Source organism: Eretmochelys imbricata, chromosome 4, assembly GCF_965152235.1.
Source record: "Eretmochelys imbricata isolate rEreImb1 chromosome 4, rEreImb1.hap1, whole genome shotgun sequence".
NCBI classification, from domain to species: domain Eukaryota; kingdom Metazoa; phylum Chordata; order Testudines; family Cheloniidae; genus Eretmochelys; species Eretmochelys imbricata.
In genome coordinates this window covers 25,941,784-25,966,900 of record NC_135575.1, presented here as the reverse complement: position 1 = coordinate 25,966,900, position 25,117 = coordinate 25,941,784, and the positions used below count along the sequence as shown (strand labels likewise).

The 25,117-nt window shown below is 40.8% G+C and overlaps 1 protein-coding gene across 2 annotated transcripts in view; it reads right to left on the bottom strand.

Moving 5' to 3' along the window:
- The window catches only part of GRID2 (glutamate ionotropic receptor delta type subunit 2), a 1,026,718-nt gene extending 1,023,618 nt beyond the window's left edge, over positions 1 to 3,100 (bottom strand). For both annotated transcript variants that reach the window (XM_077814385.1, XM_077814386.1), the window contains exon 1: positions 3,013 to 3,100. In XM_077814385.1, the coding sequence (XP_077670511.1) occupies positions 3,013 to 3,100 (88 nt within the window). The remainder of the gene's footprint in view (positions 1 to 3,012) is intronic.
- Positions 3,101 to 25,117: the final 22,017 nt, after the last annotated feature.

Genomic DNA, 25,117 nt, shown 5'->3' with positions numbered 1-25,117 from the left:
TAGCGCACTATAATGAGGAGTCTATACAGTCATAAAGGAATACATGTGCAAAGGGTTAGTGTTTTAGTTCTATTTCTTTTCAAGATTCACCCTCCTCCCCCAACCTCCCCTGTACATGGGCTCTCTATATTAGAAATATTTTCCACTTGAACATGTTAACATTGTAGAATTATGAAAGTAGCTTATTCTGCTCAATGTCTGAGGGCATCTGTATTACATCTCTGTGTTACTTTTACTCCAGAATGTAAACATTTCTTTCTCTTCTTTGGCTTTGAAAATCCCATCCACAAGTATTAGAATAATTTGTTGATTGATTCTCTCCCCCATCCTTTATTGTTATTAAAAATATTAAAACCAAAACACATGCCATCTCAAATTGACAATGGCTTTTCATTATTCTTGCTTAAATACATTATATGTAACTTAATATTACCTATACATGGAAAAAATCAAATTAGGGTTTCACAAAACCTAACACAGAAAATTTAAGGGTCATTTTGGGTATTACTATGGTTTTCACCTCTGAGTTCTACAGGATTGCCTGTTTTAGTTGATGACCTATTAGACATTAAAGTATTGGTAATTACAGGTCATTTATTTTCAATTTTAAATTATAAAAGATTTAGAGCTATGTGTAACCATTATAAATTTGCCAGTATCATGGCAACATAAAACAGTCTATAAAAAGAGCTAATCCCCTTGTCAAATGTACTAATTGTCTTTCAAGTCAAATTAATTGTGTGAGAAGCAACCACTTTGGTTCCTCCGCCCCCTCCACCCAGAGGATTTACTGTGTTGATGCATCTACCAACCAATGGCACTTTAAAGAAAGAGGGAAGCAGTAAATACTTGTGTTGTATATGCCAGATAAAATAAATAAGTTTAAACGATAACAAATAGAAAACAATTACCGGTGCAGAGAGAAGAAAGGAGATATTTTCTCTTTCGGTACTATACCAAACAGCTACAGTACATGCAACTGATCATTTAACAAAAAGGACTGGATAGAGTGCATTCACTTTTCCCTCATCAGGTAGATGATTGTTACACGGTAAAGATGTCACCTTGACAAACCCTAAGATGTTGTCAGTGAGTGATAAGCCCCTAAAAACAAAAGCACTAGGCTCAGGGACTAACAGTTTATAACTTGCAAAGAAATTAACAAGCCATTCTCTCTTTAAAAGGAGGGCATATTGCTCTGCCTCGGTAGAATACTGGAGGTTCCAGTCAAGGCTAGCTATTTGGCTTGACCCCTGTAAAGTTCTGTGCCCCTGGGAATTGATAGCCGCTGGGCGCCTGGCGATCTTAAGTGAAGGGTTGGACAGCTGCCCCTACGCTGTGTCGCTTTTAAAGCGGTAAGTGCACGAATGGAATCCTAAATTCGGATCTTAATTTTCACTGCTATACACACTGCTGCACAGACAGGCATGTTTACAAAGGCAACCTCAGAGAGCGGACGAGCGCCCTGGATCTAAGGGGCCTGGCACTGGAAGCCAAGAAGGGATCAGAGGCAGAGCTCTAGCTGTATTTCCATACCCGTGAACGGGCACCGAGGCTCCCGCACGGCACACACCTGAGAACAAGCACCCGCCCCCAACCCCAGCAGGGGGATTGGGCTTCTTATTTTATTGCCCGCCTTGAAGGCGGGCATCCACATTTGTATGCTCTTGTTCCGCCTGCCTGTTTGGCTTGCTGATCACTCAGCGATAGGCGGGTGAGAGATCTTCCCTCCAGGCAAACATCCTGCCCCCCGGGGAAGGCCGGGGAGTGCGAGCTGTCCCCTGGCGGGGAGGATACAATGCCCTTTAACCACAGGCACCTATGCCTCAGGGGCGTGCGCGCAGAGGAGAGGCTGGGAGGCTGTTCCCTGGCAGGCCGGGCTGTCACATGGAGGGGGATCCAGCTGTCTCTCGTCCCCTATGCTCCTCTCTCTGGAGAGAAATGTGGGTTACAGCTTGAGCTGGCTGCGGACAGCGCTGTGAATAATAATCACAGACACACACACACAGCGCCTTCCTCCCTCCAGCTCTCGGACTCCCCGTGTGGCCATCATGCTGCCAATAGGTGGGGCCACAAGCAGCTTCTTAGCCCCTTCCGGAGCAGCAGCAGCACCCTTAATTCCCCCCTCTCCCCCCCATAACTCCGCCACAGCGCTGGCCGAGGGAACGCCCCCCACCCGCCTCTGCTGCCCTCTCCGTGAAAACCGGGCCGGGGGGAAAGAGTTAGAATTACGCCCCGCCACGCACCCCCCCAGGATCGGAGACGGAGCAGAGGGAGGTGCGTCTGGACCCCGCGCCCCCGTCTGCACAGGAGCTGGCTCCGAATCCTTCCCGCAGAGGGCTTCGGCGGCCCCGGCTTGCAGCTGCTGCTGCGCCTCCTGCAGCCGGGCTAGCAGCGGCGCCGCTTACACTGGAGGGAAGCGAGGGTGAGCGGTGGGGCTCAACGGAACAGCTTCCCCTTGCGCACACACAGAGAGCGAGCTGCTTTGCGAAACCCAGCAGCTCACGTTGCCAAACCACCTGTTCCGCCGAGGAGCCGCGGGGGTGGCTGGGGTTATTCGACTCCATCGGGGGGATACTTTGGGGTTCCCAGATAGGGCAAATTAGTGAGTCGCAGGGAAAGGTGTGTGTGGGGGGGGAGGATTCGTGCTAAGGACAAATACAAGGTGGGGGTGTGAACTCTCCCGCTACCCCTCCTTTCCTCCACCCCCCCAAAAAAACCTCCCCTCCAAGCCACTAGATACGAAACTCAAGGTTTAAATACACACTTCATCCATCAAGAACCATTTATAAAGAGCAACTGTAAAGAAACAAACAAAAAGGGTGGGGGGGTTGGGGGGGAGAAGAAGAGCAAAGATCTTTATGGGAAGCAATGACAGGGAGGGTAAAAAAGGAGAGAAGGAAAGAAGATGGCAAGAAGGACGAGAGACTGCAAAGACAGCAAGAATGGGAGAGAGAAGGTTGCAAAGGAGAGCTCGAAAAAAGTAACCGGCAAATGCAGCAGCCCCCTTACCTATATGTATGATTGAATCTGCAATCGCCGGTTCCCAGGTTCGAGTCCAACAGACGGCCACAACCAAAATGAGAGAGAAAACTTCCATGTCCTCCTGGGGCTTAAGGTTTTTGTTGTTGTCTTTAAAGAAAGAGCAGCAGATCTCTTTTTACAAGGAGGATAATGAAGGACAGCGCAGCAAGCCCAGGAGTTGGAGATGCCGAAACAGTGTTTAAATCCCGATTGCCTCTGTACAGCTGCTGAGGGGGGAGAGCCCAGGGTTTGGGGCGCCCCTCTCCTTTGCGAGAGCCCCGCGTTACTTCGGGGGGCTTCTGGGCATCACGACCACAGCTGCTGTTAGTTCGGGCAGCGAATCCATCCAGCCCGGTTGCTTCTCTGGGCAGCAGTCGCCTCTCTTCGTCAGACCGTCTCCATCCTTCCGCAGGGTCCAGGGATCCGCTCAGTCCCGGCTCCTGCACAACAACTTCCAACCCACCAGACACACACACACACACCGCGCGCGCACACACACACACACACACACACACACAAAACCCTCTTGGCCCGGGAGCCCCAAACCCCGGGAGCCCGCAGCAAATAACTCGCCTTCAGTGAGGAAGGAGGAGGAGGAGCGGGGAATCAAGTAAAGAGGAAATCCCGGTTCTAGAAGCCAGATTCCTGCAGGAAAAGCCCCCCCAGGCCAAAAAACAAAGTGAACTTCAAGGTAATGCAGATAGTAATGCAGAGATTTTCCCCCACCCCCTGCTTAAAAATTGCTTCCCACAACTGGTGGAGAAATCTGCAAATCAAGCCCAGCGTGCTGTGTCTGTCGCGCAAGGTAGTGGTTGGACAGGGCAGGAGACAGAGGAGCAGTGCCTGGAGCAAAGCAGAGGGAAGCCGCTGATGGTCCGCAGGATGCTTTAGAGCTCGCTTTGCTGGTGGGATGCAGAGAGAGCTGGCAGCTCCAGCACCAGCCAGCACGTTGCCTAGAAATGGATCACCTGGGAGGAGGAGAGCGAGCGAGAAATAGTGTTATCAGCTAGCGAGAGGGAGAAAAAGCGAGGGGGGGGGGCTCCTCTCTAATAACCACCTCCTCCCCCTATCTGCAATACAAGGGAGAAGCAAAATAGAGCTCTCATCTTCCTTGAAATCTTCAGCCGGGACCGAGTGGAAGACAGGCAGGAGCGCATGCAGCCTAAAAATGCACCAGGGGAGGGGGAAAGACCTTTTGTGAAGTGCAATGTTCAGCCTTTAAAAGAAAAAAAAATCCACCCCATTTGTTTAACCTTGTAACTCCACCGCAGGTATCAAGTTCAAAGCTAGATGGACACGCCTGCTTTCCCAGTCTTTGACAACTGAGTCAGGGACATTGCTTGAAGGGGAGGGAGGGGAAAGAAAGAAAGAAAATCAGGGTCACCTGGTCGCAGAGGAATAATAATAATAAAAAAAAGACCTAGAAAGCTATTTATATTATTTTAATTATCTACAATTTTGATTGAATACTCACAATTACTTTAAAAGTGAATTGCCCTCCCCGCACGGCAGGGCCAATGTAAAAGCCATGGGAAACTTGCACTTATGTAGCACTTTTCATTCTCAAAGCATTGTAAAATTCTTAACTGTTTAATCCTCATCCACCCTTTGAGGTCAGTATGTATATTATCCCCATTTCACTGTTGGAAAACAATGGCACAGAGAGATCAAAACTTCTCCTGTGGGCATATTATTCCCCACATGCCCACTTCAGGGTTTCTTGCACTTTCCTTTGAATCGTGCTTATTGGCTCCTGTGGACTAGATGGAGAATTGTTCTGATCCAAGAGGATAAATTTTATGTTCAGCATAAGCAATTTATAGTACACAATGAGGAACCTGTGTGTAAGCTTCACTCCCACGTACAGCATTGCTCTATGAACACCCCTTCTGTGTCATTTCTAGACCTCTTCTTAGCAGAGACTTTTATAACAGATTGATATTTTTGGCAGAAGCTAGCTGAAGATCACCAGATTTACTCCATGTGTGACTTGTTCAGTTCTCTAATAGAGAATAGTTACTACTTTAAATTATGAGCTCACCTTCCCTGCACCCCTATAGGCTTACTTATAGAAAGTAATCAAGGATTTAGCACAGGAAATAAAAATAAGTGCTTGACAAAAAAATCAAAGCGTTAGTGCATCTGCTAAGGAGTGAGATCATTTAAAATATGCAAGCAACTGTAGCTTTGCTTAGATCCATACTTCTACAGATGGTGATGTTCAGAAGATTTAGGGCAGATCCAAAGTGTATTGAAGTCAATGGCATTTGTTCCATCAACTTAAATGGGCTTTGAACAGGGTCCTTAGAGTATGGCAGTCATAAGTCAGTTGAAATTTTGAGATTCAAATGCAAGTAGAAAGTATGGAAATGAAAGAGGAAGAAGTTACTCCTCAAGAGTGAGCAAACTATCTCACAGAATACCATTTGTATGTTACAGGCACTCCAAGCCCAGGACAGAACACATTAGATGGACTTGCTTTGTCAACAATAACAAAAAAGGTTTTTATTGTATATGGCAGTTGACACACAGCATAAACGAATGTATTGGACATTGACTTAACTCATAATAAATCATAGAGACTTTAGAAACTACTTTCCTCATTATTACTTCCCCACAAAAGAACAAAGTTCATAAGAAATGTTAATTTGCTTCAGAGGGGGTACATATAAGAGCAGTACTCTTTAATTATGTACTGTGCACAGTAGGCAGAGTAAGAAATGTAATGAAAATCTTTGAAAAATTCATTTTAATGTGTACTTTAGGTAACGTTAAGAATTCTGGTGCCTTATCTAGAAGTCAGCTGTCCTCACTCATTGCTTAAACATCTAGTAAATCTATCCTACATTAACCACACTAAGGGCAACTTCCATTCAAGGTTGTGGTCCCGATTTAGTAAGGCAGGAGGCATAGCTTGTAGATCAACGACTCATTAGATTCTTGGCAGTATGACTCATTTTATAAACTTGTAATAAGAGAGTAATAAAGTTAATTTTTGAATGCTGATGTGAGAAAGTCACACGGCATACTTCCTGATAATTTGGGAGGAGAAAATCATGGGTTGAGTTTATTCGAATTAGCTTTTGAACAAGCTTTAGTGAATTATAAAAAACCATTATTGAATTAAAATGCATTCCTATAAAGCATAAGAATCAGGGCTAAACCTTTCTGAACTAAGAAACACTATCACCTACATATGTAGATTGAACTATATTGTACTGGAGGACTGTTTCCTATAAAATATATTTGTCAGAGGATACGTAATGTACATACACCAAGCATTTATAGAAAGTAAGTTTTAAGTTCATTTTGAAGTAGGAGACTCATCCTGTGACCATGTAATTTTGTCTGGATTTTAAGTACAAATTGTTTAAATAGATGTAATTGCATTGTTTTATGGATGCTGCTGCAGTAACGTGAAAATCACTCATTGCAATGCTATTAATTTGCTTCAGTTCAGACTCAGTCAGGGTCTAATCCAAGCCTAACAAAAAGTCAGTTGGCGCCCATTGACTTGACTTTGAACCAGGCATACATCTGTGTGGCTGAAGCATACTGTTTCTACATTAGACTTTTTGCCTCTATATTTCCCATTGTTGCTACTACCACGTCAGCTCCATTGCTACCATCGATGGTGGGAGCACTAGCATAGACAAATGACAGCATTAAAACAAACCCACCATGTCATCCTGTCCTGCTCAGCAAGGATCTAGATAGATCACACAACAGTTAATACCCTGGCAGTTAGCAATGGCCTGGTTACTCTAGCGCTCCCAACTATTACTACTGCTGGTGGAACAAAGATAGGAATGTTTTGTCAAAACTAATGTAGGCAAGACATTGGAGGCAAACTCCATCAATTTTTTCCAACTCTCTCCTCTAAGCCTGCAAGTGACTTGCTTCGGCTTTATTTAATATACAAGCAGTAACCTTTCAAAAAAATCTGGAGATCTAGTCGGGTCAATTGCTCCATGCATCTGGATCTTTGTGCCTGCACAAAAAGCCACTGAAGTCAGTGGGACCTCATGCAGGAACAAGGGTCTAACCATGCAGAATACTTAGTCAATTAGATCCTGACTGTCTATCACATGCACACTGTTTGGTCTCATATTTGCTTAATTCTGAGCTCTACCAGTTTCTGCAGTAACTGAAGAACTAAACATAGCACTGAAACAAATCATTTATAACCCTCTGTTGGCTCATGTTAGAAGGTAATTAGAATACTGGAACATTATAATGAAAGTTCTGAATTACATAGTAAACATTAACATTTGCATAAATGAAGAGTAATTTAAACGTTATTTCTGCAGTAGATTTTATATTTCATAATGTTTGTTAATGAACTGCACACAGCTAGAACATAGGATTTATCCATCCTAGATTAGTCCATCTGCTCTTACATCCAGCCTCTGGCAGCGTCCAGTATATAATGCTTCAGAGGAAGGCAAAAACATAATGCACCGAGCCAACTGAGCAATGCTATACTCAGCAGGAGAGCATATTCCTTCCTGACCTGAACAAGACACCAGCTTGATATTCAGTTAGCCGGGTTTTTTTTAATCATAGCTTGCATAGTTACAAATCTGAACCATCATGAAGTTACCGTTTTGTTTAAAAAAAAAAAAATGGATGACAATGTTTAATTCAATTACCTTCTGTGGCAATGAATTCCAACATTCCCCTGGCTATGAAAAACAATATTTCCTTTGCATCAAAATTCAGAATGTACTGCCCTTTATATCAAAGAGTAGCTCAATAGTCTCGTATTATGGGGCAGGGTTAATAAGATCTGATCAATCCTGAAAGGGAACTATCAATCACACATGCACAACAGGCATATCCAAATGGTTATTGATGCCATCTGAACATGGGAGAGTTGCAAGAAGGACCCACCAACAATTGTTAAAGATTAGCTTCTATTTCTAGACTTTTAATATCATTTGTTTTCATTTTTCAGTGAGGCCTCTTCTTTTTGGACTCCTTGAAAATCTTTTAAATGGATATACCTGACAAAGAAATACGAACAGTCACAGAATTACTGTTAATTTTCCCTGTCGACACAGGAAAATGGGCTTGTTTTCATATTCATCCAACATTGTAACAGGATTTGTCACAATATAGTAATGTTACGGATAAAGCCACAATCTCTTAACATTTGCAACATTACATGCCTCACAAACTAAAGGTAACAAATGTGTAATTGGATAGACATAGGCAGACACTTGCAAAGCCACATTTCAATGGAGTTCCAGGCAAGTGCAGCATCCTGCCTACGCAAATCCCATTTAGGATTTAGAACTGAATCCTCATTTCAGTGACAGGAGCTAGAGATTAATTCCTCTTAAATATACTATTATTTAATTGCTACAATATTTAAACATTGTTCATACGTGATTTTTAAGAGTTCAAATAACTTCAAAGCCTGTTGCACTGAAGACTATTCATCCAAACTTTTGACAGTAAAACAAATATGAAAAGCCTCACAAATTTACCACAATATTGTTAACTGAACAGCGTATCAATCTGCACACCATAGAACATTTCCAGTCTTACAGACTTTACATTCAATTGACCAGAAAGTCCCCTCACATCCCTTTCTTTTTTAAGATGTCTACAGTGCTTGCAAAAGGTTTCTGATTGACAGTCCTGGAAATGAAGTTCTGTCTATAGAATATAATGCCGCAAGTGCACACTGCTCCGCCTGTGTCTCTGCATCCTGACTTAAAGGGGAAAACTGCTAGATGTGAGATTAGTTTAGTTTCCATGTCGTCAGTCAGTCTTTGGTCTGTCTGGTATTGCTTCAAACAAGGGGTCCAACTGGAAGAGTTTTAGTTAAGGGAACATTTGTTCACTAGCCAATAGATTTCAGAGACCACTAAATAACTTCTCAACTTATAACTTCAGTCCAGAACTGATTCCAAGGCAACAGGCTCTGTATTGTGAGAGATAGTTTGGATTAATAGTCAAAGGAGTAGGATGCAGGAGTTTCTGCACTCTAACAGTGCCTCAGACATTGACTCCATCTTGGCTCTGAACAAAACAAACACCGTCTCTGTGCCTCTGTCATCCCATCTGTATAAAGCGAATATTTACTTTTCTGAAAGGAATACTATGAGGACCAATTAGTTCATTTTTAAGAATGCACTGATGATGGCAAATGCTATCAGAAATGCTAAGTATTATATCCCATGGTCAATCTCTCAAGTCATCCTGTCCCTAACTAACCTAGAAGTGTGAATGCATACGAATGGATAGAGAATTCCTTTGATGTTTATGCAAGTGAACACAAAATGGGTATTTATATATGTTTTACTGAATTTCCTTCAGAATACATCTGATTACCTCTAAAACCTTATCCTAAAGGTAAACACACTAGACCATCACCATGCGTCATTTACCTTGTATTCTCTGAAAATAAGTGAGACGCACAGCAAAAAAATTGCAAACCATTTTGCTTTTTCTAATACATTCTTATTGAGTTTACTTGAGAGCTTATGCCTCATCCTTTAGCCTCACTGAACCTGGAAAGTGATTATTGAGTAAAATCAACCCTTAAAGCAACCAGTATTATCAGAGTGAATTAACAGGGCCTGCTGCTGAAGTGGATTTATTTTGCCTCACTTTAAGCTCCAATGTCACAGATCTCCCATGTTGCCTGAACCATCCTTGTACACAATTTACTTATAAACTTTTGAGCTACTGGAGAGTGCTGTCAGAGCCTAGTGCCAGTGAGATTTCCCTGGCCTGATCTAAACAAACAAACAAAAAAAAAACTACAGAAAAAAAAACCCAAAAACACAAATATCTGAGTCATGTTACTGAAAGTTGTATATTTTGCTGGCAGAGGGGACATTTAGGGTAAACAACCTGCTTTCAGGGACCTGTATACCTTCACCACTGCATACTTTAGAGAACCCGTGATAGATTTTATAAGACACACAGGCTACAAAAGCAAATATATAGGGCAAAAAGAAAAGGAGTACTTGTGGTACCTTAGAGACTAACAAATTTATTTGAGCATAAGTTAGTCTCTAAGGTGCCACAAGTACTCCTTTTCTTTTTGCGGATACGGACTAACACGGCTGCTACTCTGAAACCTGCCAAAATATAGGGCTAAATATCAAGTTTGCCATCTGACTCAAGAAAGAAGTGGCACACCCCAGGAGCAGACGAGGGAATGAATGGTGATTCTTACACCCCCTTGCTCTGGATGTGGGTCGAGTATGTTACCTCACTGCTTTTCACGGAGCAGCTTGTTACTTCTTATGTGCCCAGCTAGGTACCCTGGCCAGTGAATGAGTGAGGCAGAACCAAAGCTCATGCCACTGCCTACTCTTGTCTTGCCTTGCATCTTTCCTTACCACCTGGACTCCCCCTTCTCTCCCCCCCCACCCCCTTCTGGAGCATAGCCAGCTCCGACACTTCCTTACCTTTTGGAGATTCACTTCCTCTCCTATAGATTTCCCCTGGGGTCCATCTCCCAAAAGCCTCTCACCTTTGCCTCCATTGCTTCCCCTTGGTTCACTCATCCCCCTCTGGCTCTATGCTGTGGATTTTTAAAAGGTGTTTTAGTCATTGCACTGCTCAGCATTTCAATGCTTACCTGACCGAGGAGCCTATGTCCGACTGACTTTCAGAGAAACTTAGGCTCCTAAGTTATGCATTCCAATGCTGAATGGAGCAACACCTAAAGTATCTTTGCACATCTGTAGGCCTAAATGCCTCTAAGGTAACAAGGAGGCAGCATCCCCTGTTGCCTCTTGATAACAATAGCCCTGAGAGGCCACTTCCCTTGTATCTGGAGGATCCAGGATTACGGTTGTTGCCTTCTAGTTGGGCAAAAACTAAGATTCTTTTATACAGAGCCATGACCTTTTATACTGAAGGAAAAAAGGAACCTTCCTACTAGTGACTGGTGAAGGGCATGTGTAGGCACTGCAATTTGCAGAAGGGCAAGTGAATTGGACCCTGTTTACCAGATAGTGAAGGAGGGGAAATGTAAAAGGGACCAGGAGAAGAAAGTGAAGAATTGGCTCTGGGAACATAAAGGGTTACAGAACAGTGGGATCAGGGAACATGGCAATCCTGTTCTGAACAGTTCTCGATGTGGCCCTTTAGTGACACATGACTGAAGGGATAAAATGGGAGTGGGGAGGAGGTTTAAGGGGAGAGGAAGTGGTCAAGGTGAAGCAAACCATTTTCATGGCGATTCTTCTAACCTGATTTTGCCTCTCTCCTAGTTGCTGAGAGGAGAGATGGGGAGCAGTTACACTCCTGGCTGAGACTGTGAAGATTTAAAAAGAGAAAAGCCAGTCAGAAGGAATTAAACCAGAAACTCCACACCTTGACCATTTATCATCATCCAAGAACCAGAATGAACTTACTCTTTACCTCTTCCACTGTCTTTCATAGTAATCAGATTGACTCAGGGGAGAAAAACAAAAAGACATTCAGCGTATGGCTAACTGATTCTAAAAAATGAAAACTAAATTGCATATTTTATTTTTTGTCTGGGATGGGTGGCATGGGATCAGGAACAGTGTTATTTTCTTCGAGAATAAAATCAAACATGAGAATCTGATGCTTATGAAAGTGAAAGATTAGTAGCACAGGTTACAATCAGCCAGCACATGCAGGAGCTGTACACGTTTTCCCACCACTATTACATGTAGTATTAGAGTAGCACATAGCGGCCCCAAATGTTGGAACGTCATAGTGCTAAGTACTGTACAAAACACAGTGGGACAATCCCTGCCACAGTCTAAATAGACAAGAGAAACAGGGTAAGAAGGGAAAGACACAAAGTGGAGTAACTTACCCAAAGTGACACAACAGGTGAGTGGTAAATCCGGAAAAAGAACCAACTTCTCCTGGGTTAATTCCAGGCCACTGCCTACCCACTAAACACTGCCCTTACTAATGCACTTGTGTGAGTGCTCCTTGACCTTTCTTGAGCGGAGACTTTCACAATTGCAAAGCTACAGAACCAAGACAGAATGTGAGCCAACTAGTTTTCACCTGTGAGCATTAAGGTTTAATACCAGAACACCTGAGGTGTATACTCAAGTATTTTAAAACATAAGCCCAAGGTCTGTGCCTTTTTCTGTATTCCCCAAAATCTTTTCAATATAGTATAGCATTACCCATGTTCTCCCCACTGACTATGAACATGGTGGTGTTAGAGTGATCGCTACAGGATTCTTTTAGCCACCATGAAATCCAGAATCAAAGAAATCTGGATCAGAATAAGACGTACGAGGGAAAGGTGACTGATAAATGCAGCCGATTCTCATATATAGGGCTTTTATACCATGACCTCTGTTGCCCTACGCATGAAGAATGAAATAATTATCTTTTCTGGCTCATGTTAATTGGTTATTAGTATTCCTAAAAAACTAGAAAAATGAGAAAGTGTTCATTTGCTCCCTTCATTTAAGGGGGAAAATGTGCTTCTAAACCATGTTGCCTATAATCAGTTGTTATGTGCATGTTTTAAAGTTGTGTTTTTAGTAACAAGAACCCCCATCCCCCGCTGTTCCCCCCTGAAAAATAGTTTATGACTATAGCTGGGATAACCTACTTCAAATTTCCTGCTTTGATGCATTAAACATAATTTCTTGCTCACTGTTTTCCATCATGACAAACAGCATCGTTATAGTTGACATTTACCTTATTTCACAGTATTTCTGTCATAAATTAAGAAAGAACCATTAGATCAGATGACATGACAGGGAAGAAGGCACCTAACTAACATGATAAATTATTTGTAGTGTTTTAAGATAATTCAATTTTGCCTGTAAAGTACCTGAAATTAAAATAAAGAACCTATTTTTTCTCAGCTAAAGCTGGATTTCAGAGCTACTTTTCCACTTACCATCTATGCTGTATAGCCACCTCAAAAGGCTTATAAAGGCCACGCAGCTCAAACTGTTACACTATATATATATATATATATATATATATAAAAAAAAATCAGATTGATATGAAAAAGTTTAAGATTCACGAGACAACATGCAATTCTAACAAAACTTTACCCATAACCACTTTCCCGTCCACCCCCACATTATCTTCTGATTATGACCTACTTTTCCTTCATGTCTACTTACTTGATTTGGAATTAACATGAAGTAAATTTTGAAAAAAAAAAATACTGCATTTTCTGTTTTTACTCGGTTAAAGCTTACTCCACAGTGACAAAGTCACACTGATAATATGCAATTATTTCTATTTGTGTGACTATAAAAATCTATTTTGGTTAATTCTCTAGAATCTGTATCTGTACTATGCCCATCACACAAACATAATCCAAACTGGCTTCCAGGTTGCATGATTGTTATTGCTACCGGTATCATCCTTTAAACTCTTCCTGCTCACCCTCTTTAATCTTTTAGTCTCCAGGTTATGTGTTTTTGTGTGGTTTTAACATCACATAAAATTACGTGGTCAGTGTACTTTAAAAGTGAGCAATGGAATATAAAAATCTTTCCCACCATCTGCACTCTGAGTGGAACACGGAGAGCAACCTTATCATAGGGGACTGTGGCGTATCACCCCAATATATTATCCTTCCTATTTCAGCTTCATGGTGTATTCTGTATGACAAAGGTGTCGCTATACTTAAAATCCTTAACTTGACTAAGTGCTGAAAGGACACAATCAACATTTCAATATCCCAGCAATTAATAAGAATATAACTTCAAAAGGATCATTCCAAAAAAATCTCATTTTAAAATTCATAAAAGCAAACTATTGTCAATAAACTTCGTGGGAGACAAGATTCTGAACAATTATAAGACATTTATCTGCCAAATGAGCTGCAGATCTCATCACTGTACAGCACTTACACTGGTCATTTGGCAGTGGAAAAAGAGGGGTTCACTAAGTAAGCAAAAATGCATGCCAACACATGTATCACATTGTGAGAATAGCAAAACTTGAAAGCTTTGTGAGACCTAGGGCCAAAGTCCAAGTGCTTCTTAGCACCTGAAAAGTACTCTTCTTACACTGTTTAGAGAACTTTTAAACAAAGTATAAAATATTCTCACAGATATAGGAGGTTGCCAGCAAATTATTCTTGTTATTAAGCATTTGTGTGAACACAATTACGTTTGAATCCCAGTGGACATATTTTGGGGGCGCAGTGAACAGGGCACCTCTTGAAATCTTTAATCCATTTGGCCCTAAATGTCTTTGGCCCATGTCTAATGTTATAACAATGCTTTTCTACAGCATTGTTCATCTGAGCATCAGAAAGTGCTCCAAGAACCCTGAGTTATGCCTCACTATACCTCTAAGGGGAGAACATAGTTATTCCCCATCCCCTCCCATTTGGCGTGTGAGGACATTGAAGCAAATGTAGGTCAAGGGAATAGTTTCTGATCCCCTGAAATATATTAAGTAACACTTTACTCCTTGGGTAATCACAGGGAAATAAATGGGAGTTCTTGAGATGCTAAATGCTGCTGAATGCGATAAGATAGCAGAATACAGTCCTAAGTGACTATGAGTTAGTACAGACCCAGATTATGAGGTTCTAGTCTCTCAAAAACATATTCCATCTTTAACTATAGCAGAACACCTTAAGAAAAAAATATTGCATTAAATCATATTAAAACATTTTCAACCCAGCAACGTCTTGGCTGCAGTTGCAAAGCAGCCAATTAGCTCAGGATTTATCGTTTGTCAGGATTTAAAACACACAAACATGCCCCAAATGCAATTTAATCACTAAGTGTCTGCAGGATCAGGGCCTACCGCAAGTACCTAACTTTATGCATATGAGTAATCTCATTTAAGTTGATAAAAATTGCTCATGAGCAGTCAGTTAAGTACGTGAAAGTATCTTTGTAGGATGCGGCCCATCTATTGCTATTGATTTTATATGAAGTCCCTGGTAGGACTTCATGGAGTTTTTCCCTTTTCAGGGTCAAAACTGATTAGGACAAGAGGTTTTTTGGAATGAGGGTCTTTTTGGTTAGAAGGGGCTTAAGGCTTAGAACAGGGTGTCAATGTTTAACTAGTTCGGAACTTCACAAACACACTAGGAAAAACATCTTTATCAACTCTGGGCAGAACTCCTAGGCCCAGTTTAGAGTCATGCTAATTAGAGAGAAGAGTCTGGTTTCAAGCTATCCCTGAGAAGGAGGTGGCAGCTGTGCATTCACAAAGGAGAGTGACCCTTATAAAAGTCTACCAAATTTGGATACAAAACTTTAGTCAGCTCATCAAAAGCATTACACATGTAGAGAAACAACGTTAAGCTGCAGGGAAAAAAATGAACAAAATCAGTTAAGGAACTAAACAACAACAAGCCTAATCAAGTTTCTTCTTTTATCAAGGTATGTGTAAAATGAGAACTATTTCAGTATAAAGATAAAAATTTTAATAGAATGGATGTGGGAGCTGGAATTATCCCAGCCCTTCTAGAATCATATGTACCAGATGACCCCATTCTACTCATTAGAAAATGGGATCTATCTTTTTTAAAAAGTGGGATCTGGGAGGACTTGTCAAATAAACAGCAAGAAACAGGAAAAAGTTTCATATCTGAAGGGTGAATTTCAGAATATCTGACTTAAAGAAAAGATCCCCCAGAAAACAGGAAAATGAACTACAATATAGTGCTTTTTATTCCCCCCCCCCCCAAAAAAAAGTGGGGACCAAGTACACAAGCATAAAGAATGGAGGTGTTCCCTATTTAATAATGGACTGTAATCCAGCACAATTAGCGAGTGCCTCTATTTTAACCAGTGAAAGTCAGAATCCAGTATACTGTTAAATAGTATCTGTTGTGGGATGCTAAGTGTAAATCCATTGTTAAAATCAGAGAGAAAGATCATTCTTGTTTCTTGGAGACTCCAACAGTCAATGCGTAAATTCCATTTCTGTTTCAGTAAAGGTAAGTGTTTAATTAAATGCCATTGTGCATCCACAAAAAACTTTTAGGGATCTTTGCCAGCTGGGGACACTGACCATTTATCTTTCACTGAAAAGTAAACACGTTAGGTTAGACAACAGAGTCTCTTTAAGCCACAATCTTGCATGAGTGGACCCTAGCATCTGCATGGAAGCCCACTGACAAGTTACGGAGCTCCCCTGTGCATGAGCAGCTGCTTTTACCCACACAGATTTGATTTCAGGATTTGGGCCTTAGGCAGCTATCAAGCCCAAAAGGAAAGCAATTTTCTGTGTAATTTAAGCATCAGAAAGCTTCATAAGCCAACTGAAAATCCAGATCAGTTTCTTTCTGTTTGCCTAACATGAATTGTGAATAGGTGTTCTGAAAATGAGCACCCCATCTCTGAATAGTTCTATCACAGAGAGAAACCCTGTCCCACTCTCACGATGGAATCATGATGCCATATAAAGAATCAGTGTACATTAAATAGGTGTGCATTACACAAAATTACAAACTACAGATCAACAGGCTTCCACACAGCTCCTGTGCCAAATTTGTCCCCTTTATTTACTAGGGACCACATCCTGTCTATAACTTTATACAGCACTCACAGATGTCTAGTAGCTGAATAATATACTATATGTAGGGCTTGTCTGAAAAAAAAATAGAAACCCATTTTCACAAATCACCACTGACACTTTCTTTCACAATGGAAAAAAAAGGAAAAAGGAGTTGGAAAAATCCCTATCCCCAGAAGGCCTTTTTAACATTGCCCCCAATTTTCTTGAGATTTTTCAAAAACGTTGATCAAAAATTATCAAAAAACGTGAAAAATTTTCACTTTTCTCAAAATTCTCCTTTCCCACCCCCAATCAAAAACAAAAAAACACACCCTTTGATTCAATTTTCAACCTTCTGAATCTGTGAATAGACATTACACCCAAGCATCCTCAGGTTAAAAAAGATTTTTCTTCTCTTTTATGGGGTGTGTGGTTTACCTCTCATGCTGTAGGATGTGCAAGGAAACCCCACTCAATGTTGCTACTGTTGTAGTGGCATTCAAAGTGGCATGGGGGCTTTCCCTTCCTTTTCCCCAGCTCACTGTTTGGAAGGGAGAAGTCTTGATTTTATGAGGCTTCCCCCTCCCTCATCTGAGGATGCTAGCCGAGAAGTTTCTTTTCTGGACAGTCACTTTAAGTTCTCTCCTTGCTGCCTGTTACTTCAGCCGGGGAAGAACCTGCCTGGACATCAGCCATCAGCCTATTCATGCCACTTGGGAAGGCTGTAATCACCGATGTTGCACCTTTCTTAATTCCCCTACTTAACTTCTATGGAAGACCACAGTGCTGAACGTACAGTCCATGACCTGAGGAAGTTACAGTTCTATAGACTTCACATCAGACTTCTGAAGACAATGGAAAGATTCCCATTGATGCCCATGGGCTTGGAGCAGGCCATCAGTTCACTAATGACATCAACACCAGAGAGACAACTTTGTACAAGGAGGGGAGATGTACGCAATACCACGTAGCTCATTTTGCATGTTATACACCATGTTTCTTTAAACAAAGAAAGTATTAAATGAAAGGTTGGCATAGGTGAGTGAGCCACGGACACTGGGATTGTGAAATGTGGTGGATTTTAAGGAGGCATTTGAAGGAGCAAAGGGATGCAGCATCACCACAGGACCAGGGAAGACATCAGGCAGAGCGTGTAACCAGGGTACTTATGCAAGGAGGAGGCCAGGGGAACAATCCATGGAAGGGTGCTCTGTGGTAGCAAAGTTCCAGGAAATTCCTCTTACAGTCCTTAGACTTTCAGAAGTTTGCCCTTCCCATACCAGAAGAAGTCAGAAGGCCCATCCCCCAAGCCTGAAGAAATTCCTAGGCAGCCCCAGGAGGCTGGTACTGCACCCATGGACATCTTGTGCCCCAACACCAACTCTGTCCCTAGCACATCCCCCCATTACAATGGCAGTGAGACTATCGTGGCTGCAGCTTTTCTTGGAACACCTGGGGGAATGCTCCACGAAAAACAAAATCTGAGGCTCTATCAACTTATCTGGGTCATCTCCAAGGAGACAGGAAGTTGGGGGATAAAGTGCATCACCAAGCATGCCCCAGTCCACCTGTCAGGCTATGCAGTTGTCACCTGCAGTCAGAGTAGTCTTGAGGAAGGAGAGAGAGAACAGTGCTGTGGCAGTAGCTAATCTTCACCACCTACTGTGTAATAAGAAGGTGAACAGTACAGGGATGGTCCCCTCTGTGTATCGTTCTTGGATGACGTCGGCCATTGTGAGGCCATGTTTACAGATTCTAGAGCTAGTAGCTAGAATATTCTTACTGAGTGTACACATAAAGTACTGAAATTAGGTACTTTGTTTCATTGTGTGTTGAGTACAGTTGATTCAAAAAAGCTCAAGTAAAAAAAAATAGTTATAGTAACTACTAGTACAGAAGAGATGTCAGGCAAGTCATTTTATCTAGCTATTTATATGGTTTGGATATGCAGCCTCATGCAACCAAAATAAATTTTTGGCGGGGGGACGGGAAAGCACTTTTCCAAAGCATGCATCTAGCAAAATCCTACTACTATCTGGTCACACAGTAATTTGCAAGAGAACTTAGACTATCACTGAGGCAATTCTTGCATGTCTAGTTTTCTGGCAAACTTTCATTGTGAAGATTTCTCGTGTGCAGTTTTAGTAACACATGATTTCAGCTTTCGTGATGCACTCCTTATGTGAAAGATACCAGTCTTTCAAATAAATACCGTGTTATTCTAACACTGCCTGCTCAATGTATTAAGATGTCTCTTTTAATGTAAAAAGTGGCATAGAACAAGCAATATGACTGCTTGATAGGCAAGAACTCCTATGACTCCTATGGGCTCTCCTATGACATTTAGGAAAAAACTTTCAAATAGGAACACATGCTTTCAGATTACAGTATTTGCCTTCAAACATTTCATATTTCTCCACATCCTGGACCAGAGGTGGTTTGTTTTTGAGAGAGGGGTTTCTACAGATGATCTGAAAAAAAAATATCGGCATACATTTACCTGCATTTAGGTGTGATTTTGAATACAAGCCCCTATTTGTGTATGCAGATATGTATTATTTTTGAGCACAGATACCAGGGTTCTTTTTAAAAACCCTCTGAACCAGGAAACATAAAAATATTGAAGTTTGTAAATCAAACACTCAAAAAATAAGGATGTTTCAACTGTGTTAATTAAGCCACAGAGCACAGCCAACATATTTTATGTTATACAATAGCTTTAATGTATTGATGTTTGTTATTAAGTATATTGACTGTGGAATATAACTGCATCAAAATGGTAGGAGCAACTGACTTGCAGAATTTTTTAATGTAAAAGTCATGTAGAAGCATGAGATGGGTCAGCAATAATGTTGCATGAATGGTATTCTGTTTGATTTTGAAATTCAGTTCCATGGACTTTTAAATAAAAACAAATCCTATATTTTTGGCACAGGTATCATACAACATCCGTTGTCCGTAAAATGGCTGATAAAAGCTTGTAAGTTCCTTAAACTGGAACAGTTCATTTTGAGACTCTCAGCCAAGACCTCCTGAACCTGGCCTCCACAAGTTAAGTAAATGGAACATTTATTTAGAACATTTTAAATGAAAGAAGCCACTGTAAGGACAGGGGGCCCAAACCTACTCTCTTCATCAGCAGCAACAATTTCCTTAGAATCCCTTTGTAGTAATTACCAACAGTTTTGAATGATCCAAAGCCAGGAAGTTTTGATGATCTTATTGACACTTAAAAAAAAAAATCAAGTACCCGGTGCACAGAAAGTTAATTTAGTTTGAAAGTTAAAGATTTGAATGTTTGCATTTGGAAAGTCTAAAATGTCTCCTTAGCCATTTTTTGTTAATCTTGTTGATTACCATAATTTTTTTTTTAAATTAAGACACTGGGTTAATTTTCTTAAGAGATTGCTTGCTTTAATAAGTATTAATGTGATTACAAAACAAGTTTGAAGTAGTTAGCTTAACCATTTGAGAGTTATTAGAAATTCTTAGCTCCTTGCTAGTTCAGCTATAGGAGTATTTGCTAGCCCTTTTCTAGACCACTCATGGAAATAACTTAATACACAGTTCACCGTTGGATTGCACAATTAATTTGTACTAGTCAGCAGTAGGATAATGATTATCAGGAATCCTGGATTTGGGAGAGTGGCATGGTTTATGGGGCTTAGAGACAGGAAAACCCAAACTGATTTAGTCACTCTGAAAGGCAGTGTTGGGGCAGAGGCTAAGATGGAAAGAGTTGCTGAGATGATAGTTTGGGGTTATCTAGGCTGGTATTCAGGGCCACAGCAAACTGCATGGGAATCTGACCACCACCTAGGTGAGATTTCCGTTCTTGGTCTCCTCTTTTCCATCTGCTGTCCGTCTCCTTCTCCCTCCCCCTCTTGAAGTTTGCACCGTGGCAGATTTGTCTGCTGAATTTAAATTCAGCAGATTCAGCTGTGTGCACATATTTGTTATGGTTAAAAAGTTATAAAACATTCCCAATATGTAAATGATATTGTAGTAAGCACACAAGGAACAGTAATGTGGCCATCAGACAGGTCCCAAAGTGTTTTTCATTACTTGCAAAAAAAAGGGGGTCCAAAGGAAAGTGAGAGTCATGTTAAAAATAAAACCCAAAAGGAGTGCTTGTTATTCTCTGTATTAATTCATCTTTTTAATCAAGCAAGGTTCAAAAAAGTTTATCTTCCACCATTTTTTTAGAAACAAAAGTGGAAGTTTAAAGCTCTCATTAGGGAGGTTGTGTTACAGAGTTCAGTTTAACCCTGGTGCAGGTACCACTGCACCTTATTCAGAGACTAAACGTATCCCTATAATCAAATTAGCTTAATTGTAGAAAATGGATAAAAAGAAGCTTGATTAAACCATGGCCTAACATTTCTCTCCAAGAAACAACGGCAATTATAGCCTAACACATTTAGAATAGTTAGGCTGAGCCAGTTACCTGTAAATTCATTGTTACCTGTTCCAGGATAACACTAAGGGACAGATCATGAGATGGTGTAAATCCACTAATGAATGGGCCTATGCCAGTTTACATCAGCTCAAGATCTGGCCCACAATCTGTTAATGGTATGGTAGCAGCAGTTACTGTCTTGTGAAGTTCCCAGTCTTATTTATGATGAAGAGTGTGGTATGAAATAGGTGAAATAAGTAACAAACCTGTAATCTGAAAGAACAGGAGTGTTCTGAATTAGAGAGATAACCCTGTCAATTAAGGGTCATTACATGGTTTGTCCTCCCCTCCCCTCTCTGGCCCTCCCCATTTTAAAAAAAAAAAGAAGGTAAGAAAGGTCTTTTCTCTAGATTTGTTTCTCTGCAAAGTTAGAGGCTAGACTGACTAAATTATTCCTAGAGGTCAGTTTGTCCCAACAGGAATATTGCTCCCCTGACACTTCTGAGAATCCACTTTCTGATGCTAATCCAATGTCCTGGGGACATTTTAGCAACTTGTCTGGATGAATCAAGTCATCTCCACAAAGTTTTGTTCATTTTCAGTCAATTTTTTGTCACTTGAACTTTTCATTAATTTAAAACTCCCAACAAGTACGTACCTTGGATTCTCTTTTCTTTAAGATTTCATCCTCACATTGTAAACACTGGTTGGTAACTCTACTCAATTCTCATATAGAGATAGTTTCGTCTCAAAGTTGTGCATCTAGATTTGAACTCTGCAGAATATTAATTCCACTTCTAATTGCTGGTTGTTAGACTTGTTAGTCAACATTTTAAATAAATAGCTATCCCATTAAATCATCTCCTCCTTAATAGCAAGTTGTGCTTTACAAGTTGTGCCTCATTACTACAGAGATTTGGAAAATGTGCACTTTTTTAGACAGATGTGAACAGTAGAGAGTATTAACATGCAGAGCATTTTACTGAATTGTATTTGGTCTCTGAATTGGAGAGTTGGGAGGCCTACAAAGCCACAGAAACTCACTTGAGCAACAGAACTAAACTTCATTGCAACAGAACAGTCACTCATGGTAACTTCTCCAGATGAATCCTTAACTTGCCTGGGCAGAGTTCTTCTCTTTCTGTACAACTTTCCCCAGCTTTAATTTGTCCTGAACTCTCCTTGTATTGGCTTCTCTGCCTGGCCCACGGTTTATCCAATAAAGAGAAAGTCCCCTAATCATGAAGAAAAACATACTTGTGCTGACTAGCCTCTATTCATTCCGGCTTTCTTCCCATCAGCTTTCCTGCCCCAACCCATTCTCATATACAATACTGCCCAGAATAGCCTTATGGCTTACCAGATAGCAACCACGAGGAATTGCTCCCCTGATGGTCTACTTTGGAACTATACCTACCATTTTAATTCCCTCTTTTACACAATGTTAAGCAGAGCATTTAGTTCAAAATCCTAGAGTGGTGGGGTTTAGGGCATACCCCTTTGCACCTCCCATTGGCACATTAGGGAGGAATAGCCTAGCCTGCTGACTTTTGTGTAAGGAGCCTAGGTGCCCCACTCAGTCTTTGTGAATCCCACTGGTTTCCTAAGTGTCTGAGTTCCTTTGTGAATCTAGCCTTTTGGTATTTCTTACTAATGCTGAGTATTTGTATGGGAAAGATCCTGTAGCTTTTATTCGGGCAAATCACCCAACAGAGAACTGGTCAGATTTTGATCAGAGGACTCTCTTCATGTAAATAGAGTATTCTTGATTTACACTGATATTATTATGATAGCATCTAGGTATCAAGGTCCCATTGTACTTGTCACCATGCAGACAAGTAAAAAAAGAAGATAGTCACTGCCCCACAAAGTTTAAAAAGTAGATAAGAAATCAGAAATCCGGGCCAGGAGACACACTGTAATACACCATATAGTCACCAAATACAATCACAGAACAATAGAAAGTTAAAAGGTAAGGCACAAAACTTGCTACTTTTCAAAACGGCACATATGGAAGTCTTATTAGAAAGCTATTTTTCAGCAGAATAACTAATCTGACTCTTAAACGCAATTTGCACACTCCACTACATTGAAAATATTCTCAACTTTTATTTGTATTAAAAATAGAGTTTCACTGAATCTTAGCTGAGAGTTCCACTGTATTTTATAATGATTTTGAACAAATTTGGCCATGCATTGAGACACCATTTTTTTCCCATAAATTCCAGTGATTTCTGCAGTTTGTCCATCTAGAGTCAGTCTTCTGTGAATTCACGATGGGAAAAAAACCACGTTTTTTATTGTACTGTACATGGTATTTCAGATGGCTGCGATATCAGAATAAGAACACAGAGTGTGTGTTCTCTCACCCCCTCCCAAAACCTGAACACTGAGAACAACCTGCTCTAAACACATCTAGTATCCTCTCTCATCACCCTTTTTCCTTTATTTTTCATTCGATCCATTTTAATGCATGGTAACAATGTCAAATGAACTATACTTTAGAAGTCTGAGACTAAATATATGCAAATCCTATACTTCTCCTTTCTTTGTCAGTCTTCAAAATGAGACTTCTCTGCATCATGGAAGATTTCCCTCAGACACTGACACTGCTGAACTTTAAGCACAAACAATGCCTATTTCCAATGGTTCAAAATATACATAGCTTTTAAAAAGAAGATAGATGTGGCTTTTGAAAAAAAATGCACACACACTGCATTGCCAGAACTATTGGTTAGATACAGGTTCAAAATAGCTCAGGATATGACCATGGTATTTTCAGCAGTCTGTAGTTATTTTTCCAATACCTGGGAACATAAGAAACATGTTTCCATGAAACTGTATAGTCTTGTAGAGAATAAACAGTCTTTCCGGATTGGTTGTTTCAAAGGCCTGATCATCAAAGAAAAATCTGCCAAAGAGTCCAACCTAATTTTCCCTTTTCAATCCAGGGCATGTGGGAACAGGACACTGGGAGATTATCCAGTACTGTGGGAACATTCATGCACTGCAAACTTAATCATTACGGCAGTACAGATTTGATCAATAAAGCTCCATAGTTATGGACCTCCCTATTGTGAGTCACATTTTCATCATGGTACAGAGGTATTTAGCCCTTGCTGAATGGGAGTTGAGATGACAGATGTTAAATCAGCACACATTGGGTTACACATGACTACTGTAACACTTCAGTCAACAAAACATCTGTTGACGCTTTACTTAAATACCATGGAAATCACAGAAAAGAAAGTTAATTTATCTGCAATTCTTGGTGGGTTTTTTTGTTATAAGGTATAAGGTACAACAGCTTAGTTTCTTGCGATAGTGACTTCGGCTCAAAGAAATTCCAGGCCTTATGGGCTGATCCACCTATTACAGGCCATCCAACAAGCTATTAGAGCTGGATCTTAAATGTGATGGTACTTCTTGAAAAAGTGACTATATAAACAGCTTTGTCAGGTTCCTTATCTACTGTGATTCACTGACTTCTGCATAAAATATTTACAGTTTTGTTTGTTTTGTTTTTTTTAAATTACAAAGATTCTCTACCAGCTGTTTTAACTCTCCCTGAGCTCTGACAGTCAAAGGGACCTTCTTTCCATTGCACGCTTACAACAAGTTACAGAAAGTCTGCAGGCCAAATTATGCAGTCAATTTCACTTGTGCACCCCATTGCCTTCAGATTATGCCCTCAGCAACCTCTGTACACCCCTGTTACTCTTAAGTGGGTTTGCACAGGTATCACAGAGAGAGTAATTTGAAGAGAACGGGGTTGCACAGCAGAAGCTGAGAGTATTAACAGGCCTGCAGATCTTCTGTTACTTGTGATGATATATCAAAGCCCAGAATAAACTTGTACAGATAGAAGCAAGCTTTTATTATTTGCAAACTGAGCACATTTGCTATAGAAAGAAATGAATGATTTATAATGAATATAGAATCCCACTATACAACCTATACCTTTTTAGAGTAGTAGTCAATTTTTAAAAATGTCATCCTGCTAATGTTCCTGGCAGAAAATGTTATTAGGTTTTTATTTAGCATGAACTGAAGCCCTGCAATACTCTATCAACATTTTCCATCAACAATAAAACAATGGACCTCTGTGCATCACTCACCCTTAGTCTGGCACCTCCTCCCGGTCATTCTGAGAATTAGCTCTCAAGGCTGACACCTTGTGTGTGATTTGCACACTGTCACTCAGACTCTGGTCTGCAGCTCCTCTTGCTCCTGGAC